Source organism: Vipera ursinii, assembly GCF_947247035.1.
Source record: "Vipera ursinii genome assembly, chromosome: 3".
Taxonomy (NCBI): domain Eukaryota; kingdom Metazoa; phylum Chordata; class Lepidosauria; order Squamata; family Viperidae; genus Vipera; species Vipera ursinii.
Window position 1 is genome coordinate 52,157,486 of NC_139516.1, and position 16,549 is coordinate 52,174,034.

At 38.8% G+C, this 16,549-nt stretch overlaps 1 protein-coding gene across 2 annotated transcripts in view; it reads left to right on the forward strand.

Annotated features, from left to right (window-relative positions):
* Positions 1-16,549, forward strand: part of CPNE5 (copine 5) — a gene marked incomplete at its 5' end in the record, with an annotated part of 151,243 nt that overhangs the window by 26,171 nt on the left and 108,523 nt on the right. For both annotated transcript variants that reach the window (XM_083357802.1, XM_083357803.1), the window contains 2 exons: positions 7,519-7,559; positions 11,187-11,233. In XM_083357802.1, the coding sequence (XP_083213928.1) occupies positions 7,519-7,559; positions 11,187-11,233 (88 nt within the window). The remainder of the gene's footprint in view (positions 1-7,518; positions 7,560-11,186; positions 11,234-16,549) is intronic.

Here is a 16,549-nt window from a genome sequence, read left to right on the forward strand (position 1 = left end):
TAGAGCTGGCCACGCCCACCCAGTAGGCCATACGTACTCCAGCTGTGCCCACCCAGTAGGCCACGCCCACCCTAGCCATACCCACCCGGCCCCCTGAGGACAACCACAATGCTGATGTGGCCCTCAATGAAATTGAGTTTGACACCCCTGCTCTAAACTAGCTAGCTAGTGTAATTTAAAAAAAATATCTTACAGAATCACATTTTCTCGATCAAATTTCAAAGTTAACGTAACCAATTTTATTTGTTTGCAGACTTAAAGCCAACTTGGGGTGGTGTACAATTTCCATATTCAGATTAAAAACAAACAAACATATAAATAATATTGACAGACCACATCAGTAGGAAAAGAAGAAGAAAGAAACAAAATGGGAATGGACCAACAATTAAAATCCTACTCTTCACCAGAGTGAGGAGCAGCCGCATTCTATGGCCTGATGAAACAGTCACAATTTTACAGACTTTTGAAAAGCCTGCCAGGAAGGGACTATTCTGATGTCTGGAAGCAGTTATTCCAGAGGAACAGAAGGATATATGACAAGGTTTCTGAGTTTCCTGCATGTGGAGTCTCCTTTACTTGAGTCAGGCCAGTGTCATTAGGATTCTGGGAGAAGGTGGTCCCGTAATTCTGATTTTAACAGCCAGATTTTCTCTTTCCAAAAATGGAAAGCTTCCAAACATTTTCTTTCTTTCTTTTTTTCTTCTCAGTAAGCTTTAAGAGAGCTGCTAATGGAACCTAACATTGCTCTCTGTTTGATAAAACTAAGTTGCCTGGTTGGAGACACCACCACTGAATAATCAGACTCCTTCTGATTTATTTATTTATTGCTACCATAATCTGACACAGCTCTCCTTCTACAGGATCTCCATTGAATAATGTAATGTGCTTTATTGATCGGACACACTTCTCCCTTCCACAAACTATTTGACTATATAAAAAATTCCTGACAGTCCAAAGGGCTGCAGTGATTAGGAAATAATAAGTGTACCGCTTTTATGGATTTTGAATTGTTTTTCTCATGTACAACATAGCTACTGTTGTTTAACATTTTTAATATTATTTGAATAAATTTAAGAACATAAGGAAAGGCTTGCTAGATCAGCTCAAAACTCTCCTTCCTCACCCAGTCCTGAGTTTGCACCATGTTGGAAAAGGAAAGTAATCAGGTTGCACAAGTGGAGGTCTTGTTCTGTCAAGAAACAACTATTCTAGACCCATTTTTGTCTTTGCTTATTCATTAACACGCACATAGAAGCATAAGTTTTAAAAATGACAAGGAGTAAACAGCCAGAATGAATAATAAAGCAATTAGCAAAGCAACACTGACTCCCCTTAGAAATGTGCAAAGCCACGAGAGAGAATAAAACAACTCTTTCTCCTGCACTTGGGTGTCAGAAAGTTGAAAAGCTGTATGAGGTATTTTATTTGTAACAAAACAGAAGGTATTTGGCGGGTTGAAGGGACTTGAGTTAACCAACGAGAAATAGGCAATTATACTGAGATTTCAGCAATATTGCATGCAGAACAAAAACGGATTATCTTGGGAAAATGCTTTTATCAGGGCACCAGCCTCTCTCTCAGAATGCAAAGTTAAGCAGAAAACGAGAGGGTAGACTGAGTTGGAAACCAAGCATCGCTGGTTAAAACAGTATCTCACTGTTATGGTCTGCAAATAGAGTTAGAAGACTGACAAATTTAAGATGCTAATTACAGGCTGTGATGTTCTTGAATAGTGTGATAAATACAAAATGTAATCAGAGCTCACTGCTTTTCAGGAGAGTATCTATGCAGCCCTATTATAGTGCTATAAGAAACCTGTTTAGCTTCAGCCTTCCCCAGTAGGATATGTCTTCAGGGGAGAATTTAAAAAAGTGACATTGGCAGCATGACTGTGTAACTAAAGGCCTGCTCCTTTCTACATGTCTTCCTTGATGCATGCCTGCAGTGTTGAGGTTACAACTCCCACATTTCCCAAGCAATTTCCACCAGGGATGGCATGGAGGATCATAGGAAACAGATTCTCCTAGCTAGTTTCTTAGTGTCCCAAAGGTGCATATGTATAATTTACCCGGCAAAAGATAAGCTATAAAATTTTAGTCAGTTTTATAAACATATTTTTAAATTAAACATTCATTCAAGTTGTTTTTAAACTTGAAGGGAGGGCCTTCTCAGGGTGCCGCCGGTAAAAGAATGCCGGCGGATAACACCCAGGGGGAGGGCGTTCTCTGTGGGGGCGCCAGCCCTTTGGAACCAGCTGCCCGTGGAGCTTAGGACTGCCCCCGACCTTCGATCATTTCGCCGAGACCTGAAGACCTGGCTCTTCGAGCTTTCCGGCCCAGGCTGAGTTTTAATTGGGGTTTTAACTGGGGTTTTATATTTTTTCAGGGATTTAGTTTAATCTTTTTAAATTGTTCTTAATTTTTGTATTGATGGTTTATATACCCTGTAAACTGCCCTGAGTCCTACGGGAAAGGGCGGTATATAAATTCAATAAAATACAAATTCAAATTAAAGATAATTAAATCTGAGCCAAAACGACTTACCCAACTTCATGTTCATTTTTTTCCAGCTTTGATGAAAAGTTTTTTTTGCTTGGTTACTTGATTGCATTTGCTACGTGATTGCTGAGATGCTGCCCTTCTTGCTTTTATTTCCCACCGTTCTCTTTGTCTTCCCAGGTTTTAAAATTTAAAATTCCATCTAATGGGCTTCACTATACAGAGGCCCATAATTTTATTAATAATGTCATCAGATCATATGCCTGATGTTATAAACAAAGATATGCGGGTCAGTAAGATTAAACATCACTGGATGCTTTAAGGAGGATGAGAGCGGTGAAAACGAAGGAGAGAAAAGGAAGTAGCATTGGGTACGAATGAACTTTTTGCAAGATTTTAACTTCATCAGATCATCATCTTTTTTGTAATAAATGGTAAAGTTGGAAGGAATACACCAAACATGATTCTAAGTAATGAAAATGACTAGGGAGCAATAGCATGATTTTAAGAGCTATGAATATTCATGGGGGTAGAAGAGGAAAACCTGGCCAAGTGTTTTTCCATTGAGGTTAACACTTAGATGGGGTTGCAGACCTGAGCTACAAAGTCTGGATAACCAGTAGCTGGCAACAAAGCACTAGAGCTTTCTATATCTCTTTGCTACTATCTGGTGGTCTTCTGAAATTTTACCGCCCAGGTCTGGTAGACTGGTTTAAGGCACAACTTAGTATAACGTGGCCAAACTCCTGAGAAATGGGATGGGGAACCTTCATAGTAGAATTCTGAACTTTCCCAGAATCATCAGGATAAAAAAGATCTCTAGACAGTGGCACTAGCCTAGAATATTTTAGTGCCAGAGACAGAGTAGAAAGTGATTGCTCAAAATGCTTAAGGCCTGTCAAGTAATTTTGTAAGCTCAGCAGAAAATGGCTTCCTTGATAGCGTGAAACATTACCCGGCTGCTTTCTATTATGTTTTATTATTATTATTATTATTATTATTATTATTATTATTATTATTATTATTATTTATTCAATTTCTATACCGCCCTTCTCCCGAAGGACTCAGGGCGGTTAACAGGGCATATATAAATAACAATACAAAAATTAAAAAGAAATTAAACAAATGCCCAATTAAAATACAATAACAATAAAAACAGTAAAAAAAAACCATTAAAAAACCCTAATATTCCCCATCAGGCCAGACCAGCTAGTTCAAATAAGTGGGTCTTCAGCCCGCGCCGGAAGGAGCGAAGGTCTGATGCCATCCGGAGCTCAACTGGCAGTTGGTTCCATAATGCTGGAGCACCCACAGAGAAGGCCCTCCCCCTGGGGGCCACCAGTCGACATTATGACCCTCAAATCAGGTGCCAAAGGCCATTCAGGGACCTGCCAACTGTCCATTATCTTGGAAAGGTAGAAAGAAGAAATTTTAAGTGCACAGGCATAGATTTATAAAGTCTCTGGATTCTATAAGCAATACTATACACAATCAACTCTTCTGTTAGGGCTTCTTCTTCTTCTTCTTTTTTGTCTGCAGTAAAAATTCTAAACTAGTTGTACTGTGTCTTGGAGGCTTCTGTCAAGTCTATCCAAGAACTGAATTAAAGAGCTGAGGATCTAGAAATCTGTGATTTCCTGCAAGCCCAAGTGTTAAGGCTGACAAATGTAATGCATCATTCTGTCAGTGGCTGGCAGTGCTGAGGTTATTAAGCCAACATTAGTAACAGTAGAACAAATGGATCCGCCAATACTGAAATTGTTATATATCTAATTTTGGTCCTTTCTATTTATGTGGGGTTCTTTTTACAGTGCCTTTCTTTGCCCCACACTTTCTGGTATTTAAAAATTTGCTTGTAAAGTAGCCATATTCTTAATGCAAAAGGGACGTGACACGGCTTATTTTTTTCCCCTCTTGATTTGTGCCTTTCTCTTGATTTATGGGTCATTCAAGTAATACATAGCAGCCGCCTACACACATTCTCCTGTTTCTGTACATAATAGCCAGGCAGTGAGTGCAGCTTGTCAGTAAGGGATAGGGCATCTTGTTCAATGAAAGTGGATTATAATTGAAAGTCCTAGGATTCTCCAGGGAAAAAGCAGAGCTCTTTTAAGTGTCTGACCCACAAAGTCCCCTATCTTCACTGCAGAGAATGCCAGGGGTCATGTGGAAAAGGGTATCTGGGGCATTACTTAGAAATCATGCTTCTTTCTTATACTGTCTATTATATTTGCTTGCAGGTTTTGGTGAGGTCAAATGTATAGCTTAAGTACGAAAGATCAAAGAAGGGACCTATTCTCTGCAATAAGTTCTGGGATATCACTTCATAGCTCTTCACATACAGACACACACACATACACACACCACATACACACATAGAGATATGCAAACCTAACATTTCTATTCTGTACTCTTCTATTTGCACTCCTGGAGACTCAGCTGTTGCACTCCAGAACTCCTTGTTAGCTTTATCTCATATTACTGGACAGGGCATTTTTCTCCTTAATTATGATTTTTTTAAAAAAATAATTTAAAAATAGGAGGTAGGCTTTCTTGGTTAATATAGCTGGGTATCACTTCCTAGAAAAAGAGGATAAATAATTGTTCTCTAGATGCTAAATATTTGAGCCTTAAGAATGAATAATAATGGGTGACTCACTTGGTAGTTATTTCCAGTAGTTTCTTGTACCTGATACTGAATATTCATCTCCCCAATATGACTGATGTATCTTCTACTGCGCTCTGCATTCCCACCTTGCCTTGGGCTACATCATCATGGTGTCTTCTAGAAGAGTTGAAATTACAACCCCTAGGATTTCAGCCATGCTGGCTATAAATTCTGGAAATTGTATCTCCAAAACTCTTAGAGCACTCCACATTGAGGAAGGTGGGAATCACATAGGAAAAAGGTAAGTCTTATTTGATTGCCCTGGTTACTGATCTGCCCAGTTCTTTCAACTCAGAGCTGCCTCCTCCTTTGCCCAAATGCAACAGCTTGACCTGCTGTGATCTCTGAAGTTTGTTTGTCTTTAACATAGTGAAAGATTTCTTCTAGGAAAAAGTGTGCCAAGGAGTTGAAACAAGCTCCCTCTGCATTCAGTCTGTGTATCTTCTTACATTTAATTGGTGTTCTTGCGTGCTTCAAAGATAAGCTATTGAAAGGCCTGGATCTGAAACTGAAATGCTGTTAAGCTCTTTCTAATCCTTCATTATTTCTGCTATTCACTGATGGCACAATATGCCATTAGCGTAGAATCTAAAATTTAACCACATCAGCAAAGAATCCTATACACTTTTATGAACTTTATTTCCTTCAAGAATTTGCCAGTTTTCAAATAAAAATCTTAATAACAAGTATTGTAACTTTTCTAAGCGCTGTCCAGCACTTGCATAAGACTGTCGTGTCTTATTGTAATGCTTTCATACTGTATTCAGCACTTCAAGTACTGGACAGCGCTTAGAAAAGTTACAATACTATAGTTGTTATTAGGATTTTTATTTGAAAATAGGCAAATTCTTGAAGGAAGTAAAGTTGTTAGGAAGTTTCCCGAGACAAAATCTTAGTATTGTGAGATTTATGACAATTTTAGGAAAGATTACACCACCTGGCAGAGAATAAAAATGCCTTTTAAGTTTAAAGAAAGAAATATTTTTTTACATTTTTTATTCCATCAGTTATCAAGATACTAACTTGTGAAAATATAGTCGTTATAGTCTATTAGCCATCATCAACATCAAGAATTTGTGAATCAGTTATGGCTTTATTTGCTGTGAAAAGGACAATCTGAATTGGACAGTAATGATATTGGTGCAAAGTGCCAAAACAACATAATTTGTTACCTGGCTAGATAAAAAAAATTTCTGTACTACTTACAGAATGATTCAAGGCAACAAAATATGAAGCTGTTGCTTAAACTATTCTTGAATGATTACTAAGCATTTTGGTTCAGGCTGATTAAAGTTTTTTTGTGGGCTTTAGAGGGTCACAAGTAACCATTGTGAAGACTGAGACATGAATTTCCATTAAAAATGAATTAATGAATTCTAAATTACAGTGAAATTTGGTATAATTCCTTGACATATTCTTTTTAGAAAATAAAAGCTAAAGCAGAAAGGAAGCCAAATATCTTAACTAATGTGCCTTCAGTGCTGGCTCATTTAGCAAAGTAACTAGTTTAACATTATGTTAGTGACGTTTCCTCCAGTTGTGTTCATTTGCATGTGCTTTGGTATAGATACCTACACTTTGGCCATCATTTGAATTGATGTTCTGCAGATATGTTTCAGCTTTCATCTTCCCTGGCCATAATGGGTAAAAGCAATATTAATTGAAATTATTAGAGCTGTATTCCAGCTTATCTAAAAAGTGCCAATTAAGGGAAGCTGATTAAACTGGTCCTGGGAGATCATATGAAATACTAAATAGATTGAAAGAAAGTGTTGTTTCTGAAGACAGAAAACTTGTTCATAAGCAATAGTGAATTAGAAAATGCTTGGCTAATGTTAGGAAGCATATAATCTAGAAATAGCCATTCTGTTACAGTTGTTCTGTATGCCAAGCACAATAAGTATGATTTGGAGTATCTCGTTGGGCAATCAAATGTTCTCAGCCTATAGATTTGCCTGCTGAGTCAGCATGGTTACTGAGTAATTGTAAGTGAAAGATACCTTGCTTGAATGGAGACTTGGTCTGAGAAACCCATTCTTCTTGGCTTTGGTGTATTTATTTATTGCATTATTTGGTCTGATTCTTCAGCTCTAATTCCCTAGGTTACTTCTGATAGCTGTCCTGTCAATTTCATCAGAGTTCAATCATTTCTGGGTGTGTATAATTATTTGAAAAACAAAACACTTAATATTATTGTTTTTTTAAAAATCAGTTGAGAATCAGTGCAAAAAAACAACAAAACAAAACTAGGGAGGTTTTTGTCAATTCCATTTCTGAACTGAAAACACATCTATCCAGGTCCTACATAATCCTTTCTATTTTTTCCTCCCCTCCCCACCCTCCACCCCCCAGGAATCTTTTGGATAAAGATACATTCTCCAAGTCTGACCCATGTACGTAAGTGTTGCATGAACTTTTCTTCAAGATGAGTTTTGATTACAGTATTTGCATTTGTTCACAAAATTTCTTGTCCCCAATATTGCAAATGTGTGCAAATTACAATTTTAGGGCAAAATAAAATCCAACTTAAATATTTTTAAGAACCATTAATTTAAATCTGGGAAACATAATACATAATTATAATTACTGGGATTTACTAATCTTGGATTGTACATAGAATTAATATCTCCTGGTTTAAAATAAACAATTATTTACTACTTTAAAATGTGTTGTTGGCTTTAGTAAATGCACAAAAATGCATTACATGTGTGGATGATTGCAGTTTTCACTAGTCAGGTGATTCGCTTTGAATGCATAAAATGAGTATAGACAGAGCGAGTTTCTCCTTTGTTTTAAACAGAAACAGCTCTGAAAGGTAGATATTCATGCCTACATAGCAATTACTATGCCCAGCATGGGTCTCTAAGCTAGATTATACTGTATATATAATTCTTCTCCTGGTATATATTTCAAGCACATTTGAAAACCAGAATTAATAGCTTATTATCTCTGGCCCTCAATTCTTCAGCTTGAATAATTGCATTGCCTATATTTCTGAGATATGTGCTGTCCAGTGTTTTTATTTTATTTTTATTTTAGTTCTATATCATCCTTTTCCCAATAGAACGAAGGTAACAGTGCATTGATTGCTAATATATGTTAACTGACTCTCCTAGTCTGATACTTATGTATGCAAAATAAGCACCATCTGTATCCATGACACAGGGAAATAACTGGTTTTGGAGAAGCTTAACCTAAACCACCTTGAGTGCCAGAATAAACAGAACGAACACAGTATAATATTAGGTATATGAGAAAAGTTGTCAGAAATGCCAAAATAAGTTAGATTTTTAAAATTATGTCAACTAAACGATGCCACTGGGAAGGGAGACAACTCACAGAAACCAGTAAAGCAGGAGTGGGGAATGATGGCCCTTTTATGATTTGTAGAATTGAACTCCCAGAATTCCTGAGCTAGCCACCCTGGCTTAGGAATTCTGGGAGTTGAAGTCCATAAATTATAAAGGGGCCATGGTTCCCCAACACCACCGCTGCAGTAAAGATTGGCCAAACTTTGGAGTCTTAGAATGTAATTAGCACAGTGGGGGATAGTATGGAGTAGTTTGGAAAAGTCATAGAAGATGTTGTGACAGTCTAGATTTCTGAACAGTAGTATTTTGCACTGTAGCACGTTGTTGCAGATTCAGCTTGTGAAGTTCTAATTCCTTTGATTAGCACTGAGATTACAACTAGTATGTATAAATCCTTAGGCAGATAAAAGACATGAACAGCAGAACATGAAAAAAACAGCTTAGTGGGACATCATTTGCTCTCTGGCAGCTTCTCTTCATTAAAGTCTCATTAATCATTTTTACATTTTTGCTATGCTTTAGTAATGGGGAGCAATTGAAAGTGAGCCAAATATATTAGTGAAACACATTATTGGGTAATTTAAAAATCTTGTTTGGTTTTCTGTGATTTCTTTGCAGAGAAATGAGCTACAGTTCTCTGATTCTGCATTTAGCATAGTAGTAGGGTAGGCTTTGATAGGAGGTAGCCACAAGGAGATCAGATGGTAAAAGCAGCATCGCTGTGTCCCAATTCGAGTTATTTTTTAAAAAAAATGCATGTCATGTACAACCTTGTGATGTTGCTTTTTTATCTTGCCTTTATTTGTATAAATAACTCAAGGCAGCAAAAAAACCCTAATATTCTTTGTCCTCTTATTTCCCCCACACACACACACACACAACAACAGCAACCCTGTGAGGGGAATTGGGATGAGAGAGAATGAGTGGCTCGGAGTCACCCAGCTGTCTTTCCTGCCTAAATTGGGAATAGAACTCACAATTTCCTTGTTTCTAGGATGGTGCCTTAACCAGTAGACCACATTGGGTCTCTTGTCATTTTGTTGAAAGTATTTGACTTATAGAAGCAAGTATCTGCTTCTCAGTGGGAAAAAAACCAACAAGGTAATTTCTGAGCACCTCTCCTGTGGCCCTTTTTCTACTTTACAGCCCAGCTGCTTCTTTGCTACTTATACAGAAGGGGAAGCAAGAAAAAAAAAGTTTGTTGTAGGAAGGGTCAACCCAAAACTGGAATCAAAAGAAACATGGCAAAACTTTCTCTTTATGGATTTAGACAATAAATTAAGGCTACAACCCAAAGGCTATTGGTTTAGTTATTCCTTTTATTTACGGTATATTCTATTTTTATTCTAGGAACTCAATGTCTTCTCCCCCTACTTTGTATTATCTTTACAAAAAATAGGTTAAGCTGAGAAGTTTTCACAAAAAATATATAGCTTAAGCTGAGAGAAGACAGTGAATCCTCAATCATCAGGTTTTTTTTATTGCTGTTGAGGAACTGGGGATTAAATCTGAATTTCCCATGTTTGTTTATTTATTAAACTTCTATGCTACCCATTTTGCCAAGGTGAGTCTAGTTTTATTCAACAGAGTAAACCCACTGAATCTAATGAATTTGGATGGAATTAAGCTGCAGTGTTTTTTATTCTTTCTGACAAGAGTTCTAGTGACACTAATTTTAGTATAGGACTTGCCTTGGCATGTGGTAATTCCCAGTTGAATGTGATGCAACTTCTGATTCCAAAAGAGCCTTCCTTTTTCCTCCTATAAGCTAAGGCAAATAACTCTTGTGCTACTCCATTATGTGGGAAGACAATAGCAATCAATCATACTCGTGAAATTTATGTTACTCAGATTAATGGAGCTGAGATGTAAAAGTAAAGGATCCACTCTTTTGAGCTGCTGTATGGGACAGAGTGGTTAGGATGCTGAGTTGAGATACTTGCCTAACCAGTTTCTGTCAGTCAGTTTACCTCATAAGATTATTATTTATTTTTATTTATTTATTTATTTAATTTAATTTATATACCGCCCTTCTCCCGAAGGACTCAGGGCGGTGTACAGGGCAATGCAATAAAATACAATATACAAAAATTAAAAAAACATTAAATACTACAGCCCTATTCAATAAATTAATACAAAACTATAAAATACCCCTAAACCCATCAGACATTATGAAGATCAAACACAAATACAAAAGAAAAAAAGAAAAAGATGGTGGATGTTTAAGATGTCACACAGTTCAAAATGTGCTCCTTAGATGTGATTTGAATCTAAGGCCTGATCAAATCATGAGTTCTAGCATTTGTTGCAATTCGTTTCCATTCCAGTTTTCCATTATAACCTAGACCTAGAATCCACCCCCTTCTTGCCTTTTTGAGCTTGCAGGGAAAGGCTTTTCATTAATAGCAAAAAGGAAAAAAGAAATTTAGATGCTATTTTGGGGTTCATAGAAATAATCTTTTAAAAGAAAAAGGGGTAGAAAAAAGAAATAATGCACCATAGCTTTACAATTTTCAAGAATCCAGCCCTCTCCCCCTTCCCCAATCTCATCAGTGGGGGAATCAAGCTTCAGTAATTGTGTTTAGCTTTTCATCTTGCAGAAGCTTGTTAAGTCTACCTAATACAGTCTGTGCTATGTGACACTAGGGCTAAATTCTTTTCTTTGTGCCTGTGGCTTAGTAACTTGTGATTTTTCCCCCCTCTTTACAGTGTGTGTGCTGTATACTCAGGGCATAGAGACCAAACAGTGGAGAGAGGTATGTAACTTGTGTGATAATGGAAAATTTTGTGTCTCAGAATAGTAGTGACTCTCCAGCAGATCGTATCTCCTGGATCTCATTCTGCTTTCCTGCCTCTTACAATTCTTGCAAATCCCATTCTTGCCTTGTGCCTCAATCTCTCTCTGTGTGTGTGTGTGTGTGTGTGTGTGTGTGTGTGTGTGTGCACGCGCGCTTCTTTATCATCTGAAAACCAGACTAGGTTAAAGGCATTTGATGAAAATTCAGTTGGTTAAAAATGGATGAGATGCCTTGTTTACCTGTTGATCAGAGTGGTCACTGAAGGGTGTGAAAACTTCACTCAGAAAGCTTCACGCACACTCAGTATATGTCCATTGGATTACTTATGCTAGCGGAGCACAATATGGCAGTGTTTCTCAACCTTGGCCACTTGAAGACGTCTGGACTTCAACTCCCAGAATTCCCCAGCCAGCCCTGGGGAAGTCCTGACGTCTTCAAGTGGCCAAGGTTGAGCTACACTGCAGTACGGCATTGGCGTAGCTGGCATAAAGCTGCAAAAGGCTGATGGAAAGGTTCCAATTCATCCAATTGATGTGAAAGAGAATATGGGTAGAATTGGAAGTGTGTTGCAGAAGGACAGAAATTAAGGCCAAAGTGGGACATGAGAAAAGTAACTCTGGCCGTTGAAACCCAGCACATAGCAGCCACATGGCAAGATGAATTAAGGGGCTGAATTTTAGACATAAAAGAGAGGTGGGGGGAAAGCCAACCTCCATCAACTTTTGTGGGTTGTTGTTTATTCTGCAAGGGACACAGTGGCTCAGTGGGTTAGGATGCTGAGCTTGTCGATCAGATGATTGGCAGTTTGGCGGGTTGAATCCCGAGTGCCGCGTAGCAGAGTGAGCACCTGTTACTCGTCCCAGCTTCTGCCAACCTAGCAGTTCGAAAGCACATAAAAATGCAAGTAGAAAAACAGGGACCACTACGGTGGGAAGGTAACAGCGTTCCGTGCGCCTTTGGTGTCTAGTCATGCCGGCCACATGACCACGGAGACGTCCTCGGACAAGCGCTGGCTCTTCGGCTTTGAAACGGAGATGAGCACCAGCCCCTAGAGTCGGAAACGACTAGCACGCATGTGAGGGGGAACCTTTACCTTTACCTATTTATTCTGCAGACTCTCACTTTACTTTCTGCTAGGTCATGTCTGAGATTGAAATGCCAAAGGGGAGAAAAAGTAACCTGGAATGAGAAACAGAAGGGATAGAAGCCACAGATGGGTGGGCAGGTTTCCACTCCTGTCGTCTCCCTGAAACGCAAACTTGTTGCTTTTAAAAATAAAACCTCCTACTCTTCTTTTCCTACTTTTACATATTTTCACACACAACTGCTGCTGTGTGGGTGCTGGGGGGAATCCTAGGCCTTATTTCTTTGGCTCCACGATGTAACATTATGAGTGGGAAAGACCTGGATGATAAAGGTACTTGCTCCCCCCCCACTTGTCCTTAAATGCAAATTGCACTGAAGGGTCCAAATAATTATCCTTTATGTTTACAAGCCTCCTTATTTTCTTCACAGGTTTTTCTGCCCCCTTCCCCCCTACACCCCCAAAATCATGGAGAAGAAACTTGTAGATATTTTAGTTTTGGATCTGTAAATTGTTCTTGGCACTTATCAAAGCGATCGTCGCAAGAGACGGCACTTACACATGATTGTGTAGTGTTGAGTAATTTAGCAGTTTGCAGAACCCTGAGGACTGTGGAACTTGTGGATGACAATTTTCCTGATGAGAGGATATCCATGGATATCTGTTCCCTGAGGTCTTTCCTCTCCCCCAGCTCATGAATAGCTGAGCTACCCAAGTGACTTGGTGCCCTTGCAGGAAGCTTCAGGGCAGCTTAGCAAGAAGTTTAGGAAGGGATATGCCTGCCATATTGCATTGGGGAATGAGCCTAACTAATTTTCTACTGCTTTTACTTTTATCTAGGGACTTAGCTTGCTTTAGTGAATCATTATTGTGTTGCACTTTGTTATGAAATTGATATCCTGAAGTGGCTAAACTTCAAGCTCTGTGAGCAAGATGGGGTAAAAAGTAATAGAATAAATAAATAAAATATTGCTTCTCCATTTAAGGTACAGGGAGGGAAGTGACATCTCTCCACACTGAATGCCTGTTCTGCACTTAAAAGCTGCCTTCGCATAGACTTATTTGATTAGTAAATTAACCTGTTTTTAGATTCATACAATACGCTTTTCCTGATGAGTATGTTTTATTTAACACAGGTTTATGAATCATGCATTCCTGGAAGCATGCAGTTCTATGTAATGGCTGTTATAAGAAATGAATTTCCTACTCCATTTTACAAAGGAATGGGAGAGGCCTCAATAATTTTGCTGATTGCCAATGTAGTTACTTTTTGTAGAATAGCAAGAAGGGAATATGTTGATGATGCCACAATATGAAAAAGAGCAGATGGTGCTCTCCCACCCCACCATCCCAGTCCAATCATGTTGAAGCCTATCTCTCTTTCGCTCAGATACGTGGCTGTTGCACTCCCGTGAGTGCTTTCTATAAAGACTTTCAGTAAGGAGAGAACCTCTCTGTTCGATGAAATAAACTATTTGGAAACAGCACCACAGAGGTTTTGTTATTTGTTTCTCAGGAGCAATTCCATTATTTCTGCAGAAGGAAAGGGCCCCAAGATTTTTCTATAAGCACTTAAGGCTGGCTTAGCAACTACATCACATTTGGCAAAGCAACCGATCTGGTCAGGCTTTGTAATGTTGCTTTCTAAAGATTTTGGATCCCAGAATTCTCAGCCAGTAAAGGCAATGCATCTGGAGTCCCTCATTTTGGGAAAAAGCTTGCTTCTTAGAATGTGGACTCATCTCTACTCTGTCATTTACCCATTTCAAAAGAATTTGCCATTCTTTAAGGAGTACTTTTAAGGGCAAGGTTCACACTTCTGTTACTTTTGCATCAGGACAATAAGCATTATAGGGGCTATGTGACCCATTTTTAAAAAGAGCCTTGGTGGAGCAGTGGGCTAATGCCTCCTTAAGTAACACCAGCTGCCTGCAATTAGTGCAGGTTCGCATCCCACCAGGCTCAAGGTTGACTCAGTCTTCCATCCTTCCGAGGTAGGTAAAATGAGGACCCAGATTGTTGGGGGCAATTAAGCTGACTTTGTAATAATGCCGCTTGGGGTGTGTGTGAAAGCCCTAATAAGCAGGCATATACATAGAATGAAGGCTACTGCTAAGCTTGTAAGCCGCCCTGAGTCTTCGGAGAATGGCGGGATATAAATGGAATTAAAATAAAAAAATAAATAAAAATTTTTATCTTGAGATTCTCTCATTTTACCAAGCTAAACTTCAAAAGTGGAACAGATACATCACTGTTGGATGTGCCTTATTGTGATTGTTTTAGATCAGTTGCTATGGCTTTTCCAGACTTGAAGTAATCTAGATATTTTTGACGATAGCTGTCACCATCCTTAGTCATTATTGGCTAGGGGTGATTGGAGCTAGTATAACACATACGAAGTGCATATGGTTAGCGAAGGCTTCTTTAGCGAATTTGGAGCGAACAGTTGTAATCAAAGAATGAGCATGTGTGTCTTTCCTTATCATTATCAAATTCCCAATTCCCCAAAGAATCTTTCTGGCTGTTGGCAGTGTGTTAGTCATCCAGCATTTTCCCCCAACTGACAATTGTCTCTCAAAATTGGTGTCACAATCTGTGTAATTATTGGACCATATCACTGGATACCGTTTCTACTAAGAGTTAAAGTAGTGACGGAGAGCAAAAGTACAAGGTGCTTAACCAAGAGGTCCCTGGTTCAGATCTCACTGCACGTGTGAATTTGGGTGAGTTCAGCAAGGCCTCCCCCATCCTCCTATTGTAATAGAAATATACGATAGATAACAAAGATACAAAATTTCTGTAGCTGAAATCAGGGCATCTCTTCAACACTGCTGATTGAGCAGTTGAGCTGATGAACTCTGAGCTGAAGATCACTTTGCTGCATTTCCTCTGGAATATTAAAGTGGGCGATTTCCCAGTGGAAACTGCCTTCTGGGATCTATTCTCTTTCCTAGAGCCAAGGTGCTGTCTTTGTCCAGATCAGGGGTAGGCAACCTCGGCTCTTTTATGACTCATGGACTTCAACTCCCAGAATTCCTGAGCCAGCATAGCTGGCTCAGGAATTCTGGGAGTTGAAGTCCATGAGTCATAAAAGAGCCGAGGTTGCCTACCCCTGGTCCAGATGCTCTGTGTTTGTTCTTTCATTGCTGTGTTTTGGACAACCAGAATCAAGTGCTGTATTTTTCCCCATATTAGTCATAGATAAAAAGTCAGTGTGCACTGCCCTGTATCTGAATATGTTTTGGATTCCCTGAGATATATGTTATTTGGTTCCGCACTCATAAAATCGTGACTTGAAACGTATTTTCATAGATACATTCCTTTGCCTTTCCTCTTTTCCCCTCTCGCCCCTTCCCCCTTTGCTCTTTTCCTTTACCTTTCACCCTGTTGACACATCCCTTTCCAGTCCTGAAACTTCTCCTGGATTGTCCCACTGGAAAACTGTAAGAGTAGGGTCCCCTATTCAAATATAAAATTGCATGTGAGAGAGACGGAGAGGGATTAACTTTTCCCTCCAACCTATCCATTTTTTTCATATGGTGGATGAGATGAAATTAGAAATGAAACGTTCAAGCTTGCGACTTGTTCTCTGAAATGACATGGTCCAGGGGAAAAAAAATCTCTTGATTCTCCAACATGTACATGGGAAACATTAGCTGAAAGACAGACATCTTTCAGGCAGATCAGCTTCTCTTGTTATTTCTCTTACAACCAAATTTATTCCCTTTGATTCATATAGAATACTGCGAAGCTGAATTGCCGTCATCTTCCTAAGTTGAGAATTCAGTCCATTTAATACTTCTGTTGAAATACAAAGTTCCATTGGTATAGAATTAGCTTTAATTATTAAATGCAGCCTTCCCCCCACACAACACTGAACAATTCATCTGCTGCTCGTCTGGATGTTTTATGGTTTTTTGCATTTCTCTGCTGTGGACATAGATTACTAAAATGAAATGATTATTAATATTATAACTCATCACAGACATAGTTCCCTAAAGTATTGGTTCATATTTGAAAATAACATTTGAGGGTTATTTTGTCCTTATTTTCCCCCCTCCCAACTCCCATATAGCTAATCTGTGTATATTGCTATTCTTTGTCAGTCCCCAGCAACTCACTTCCCAACAGAGGATTTAAAAAGCCTAGAAAAAAAATTGAAAAGGCAGTAACTACCATGGCAAGACATG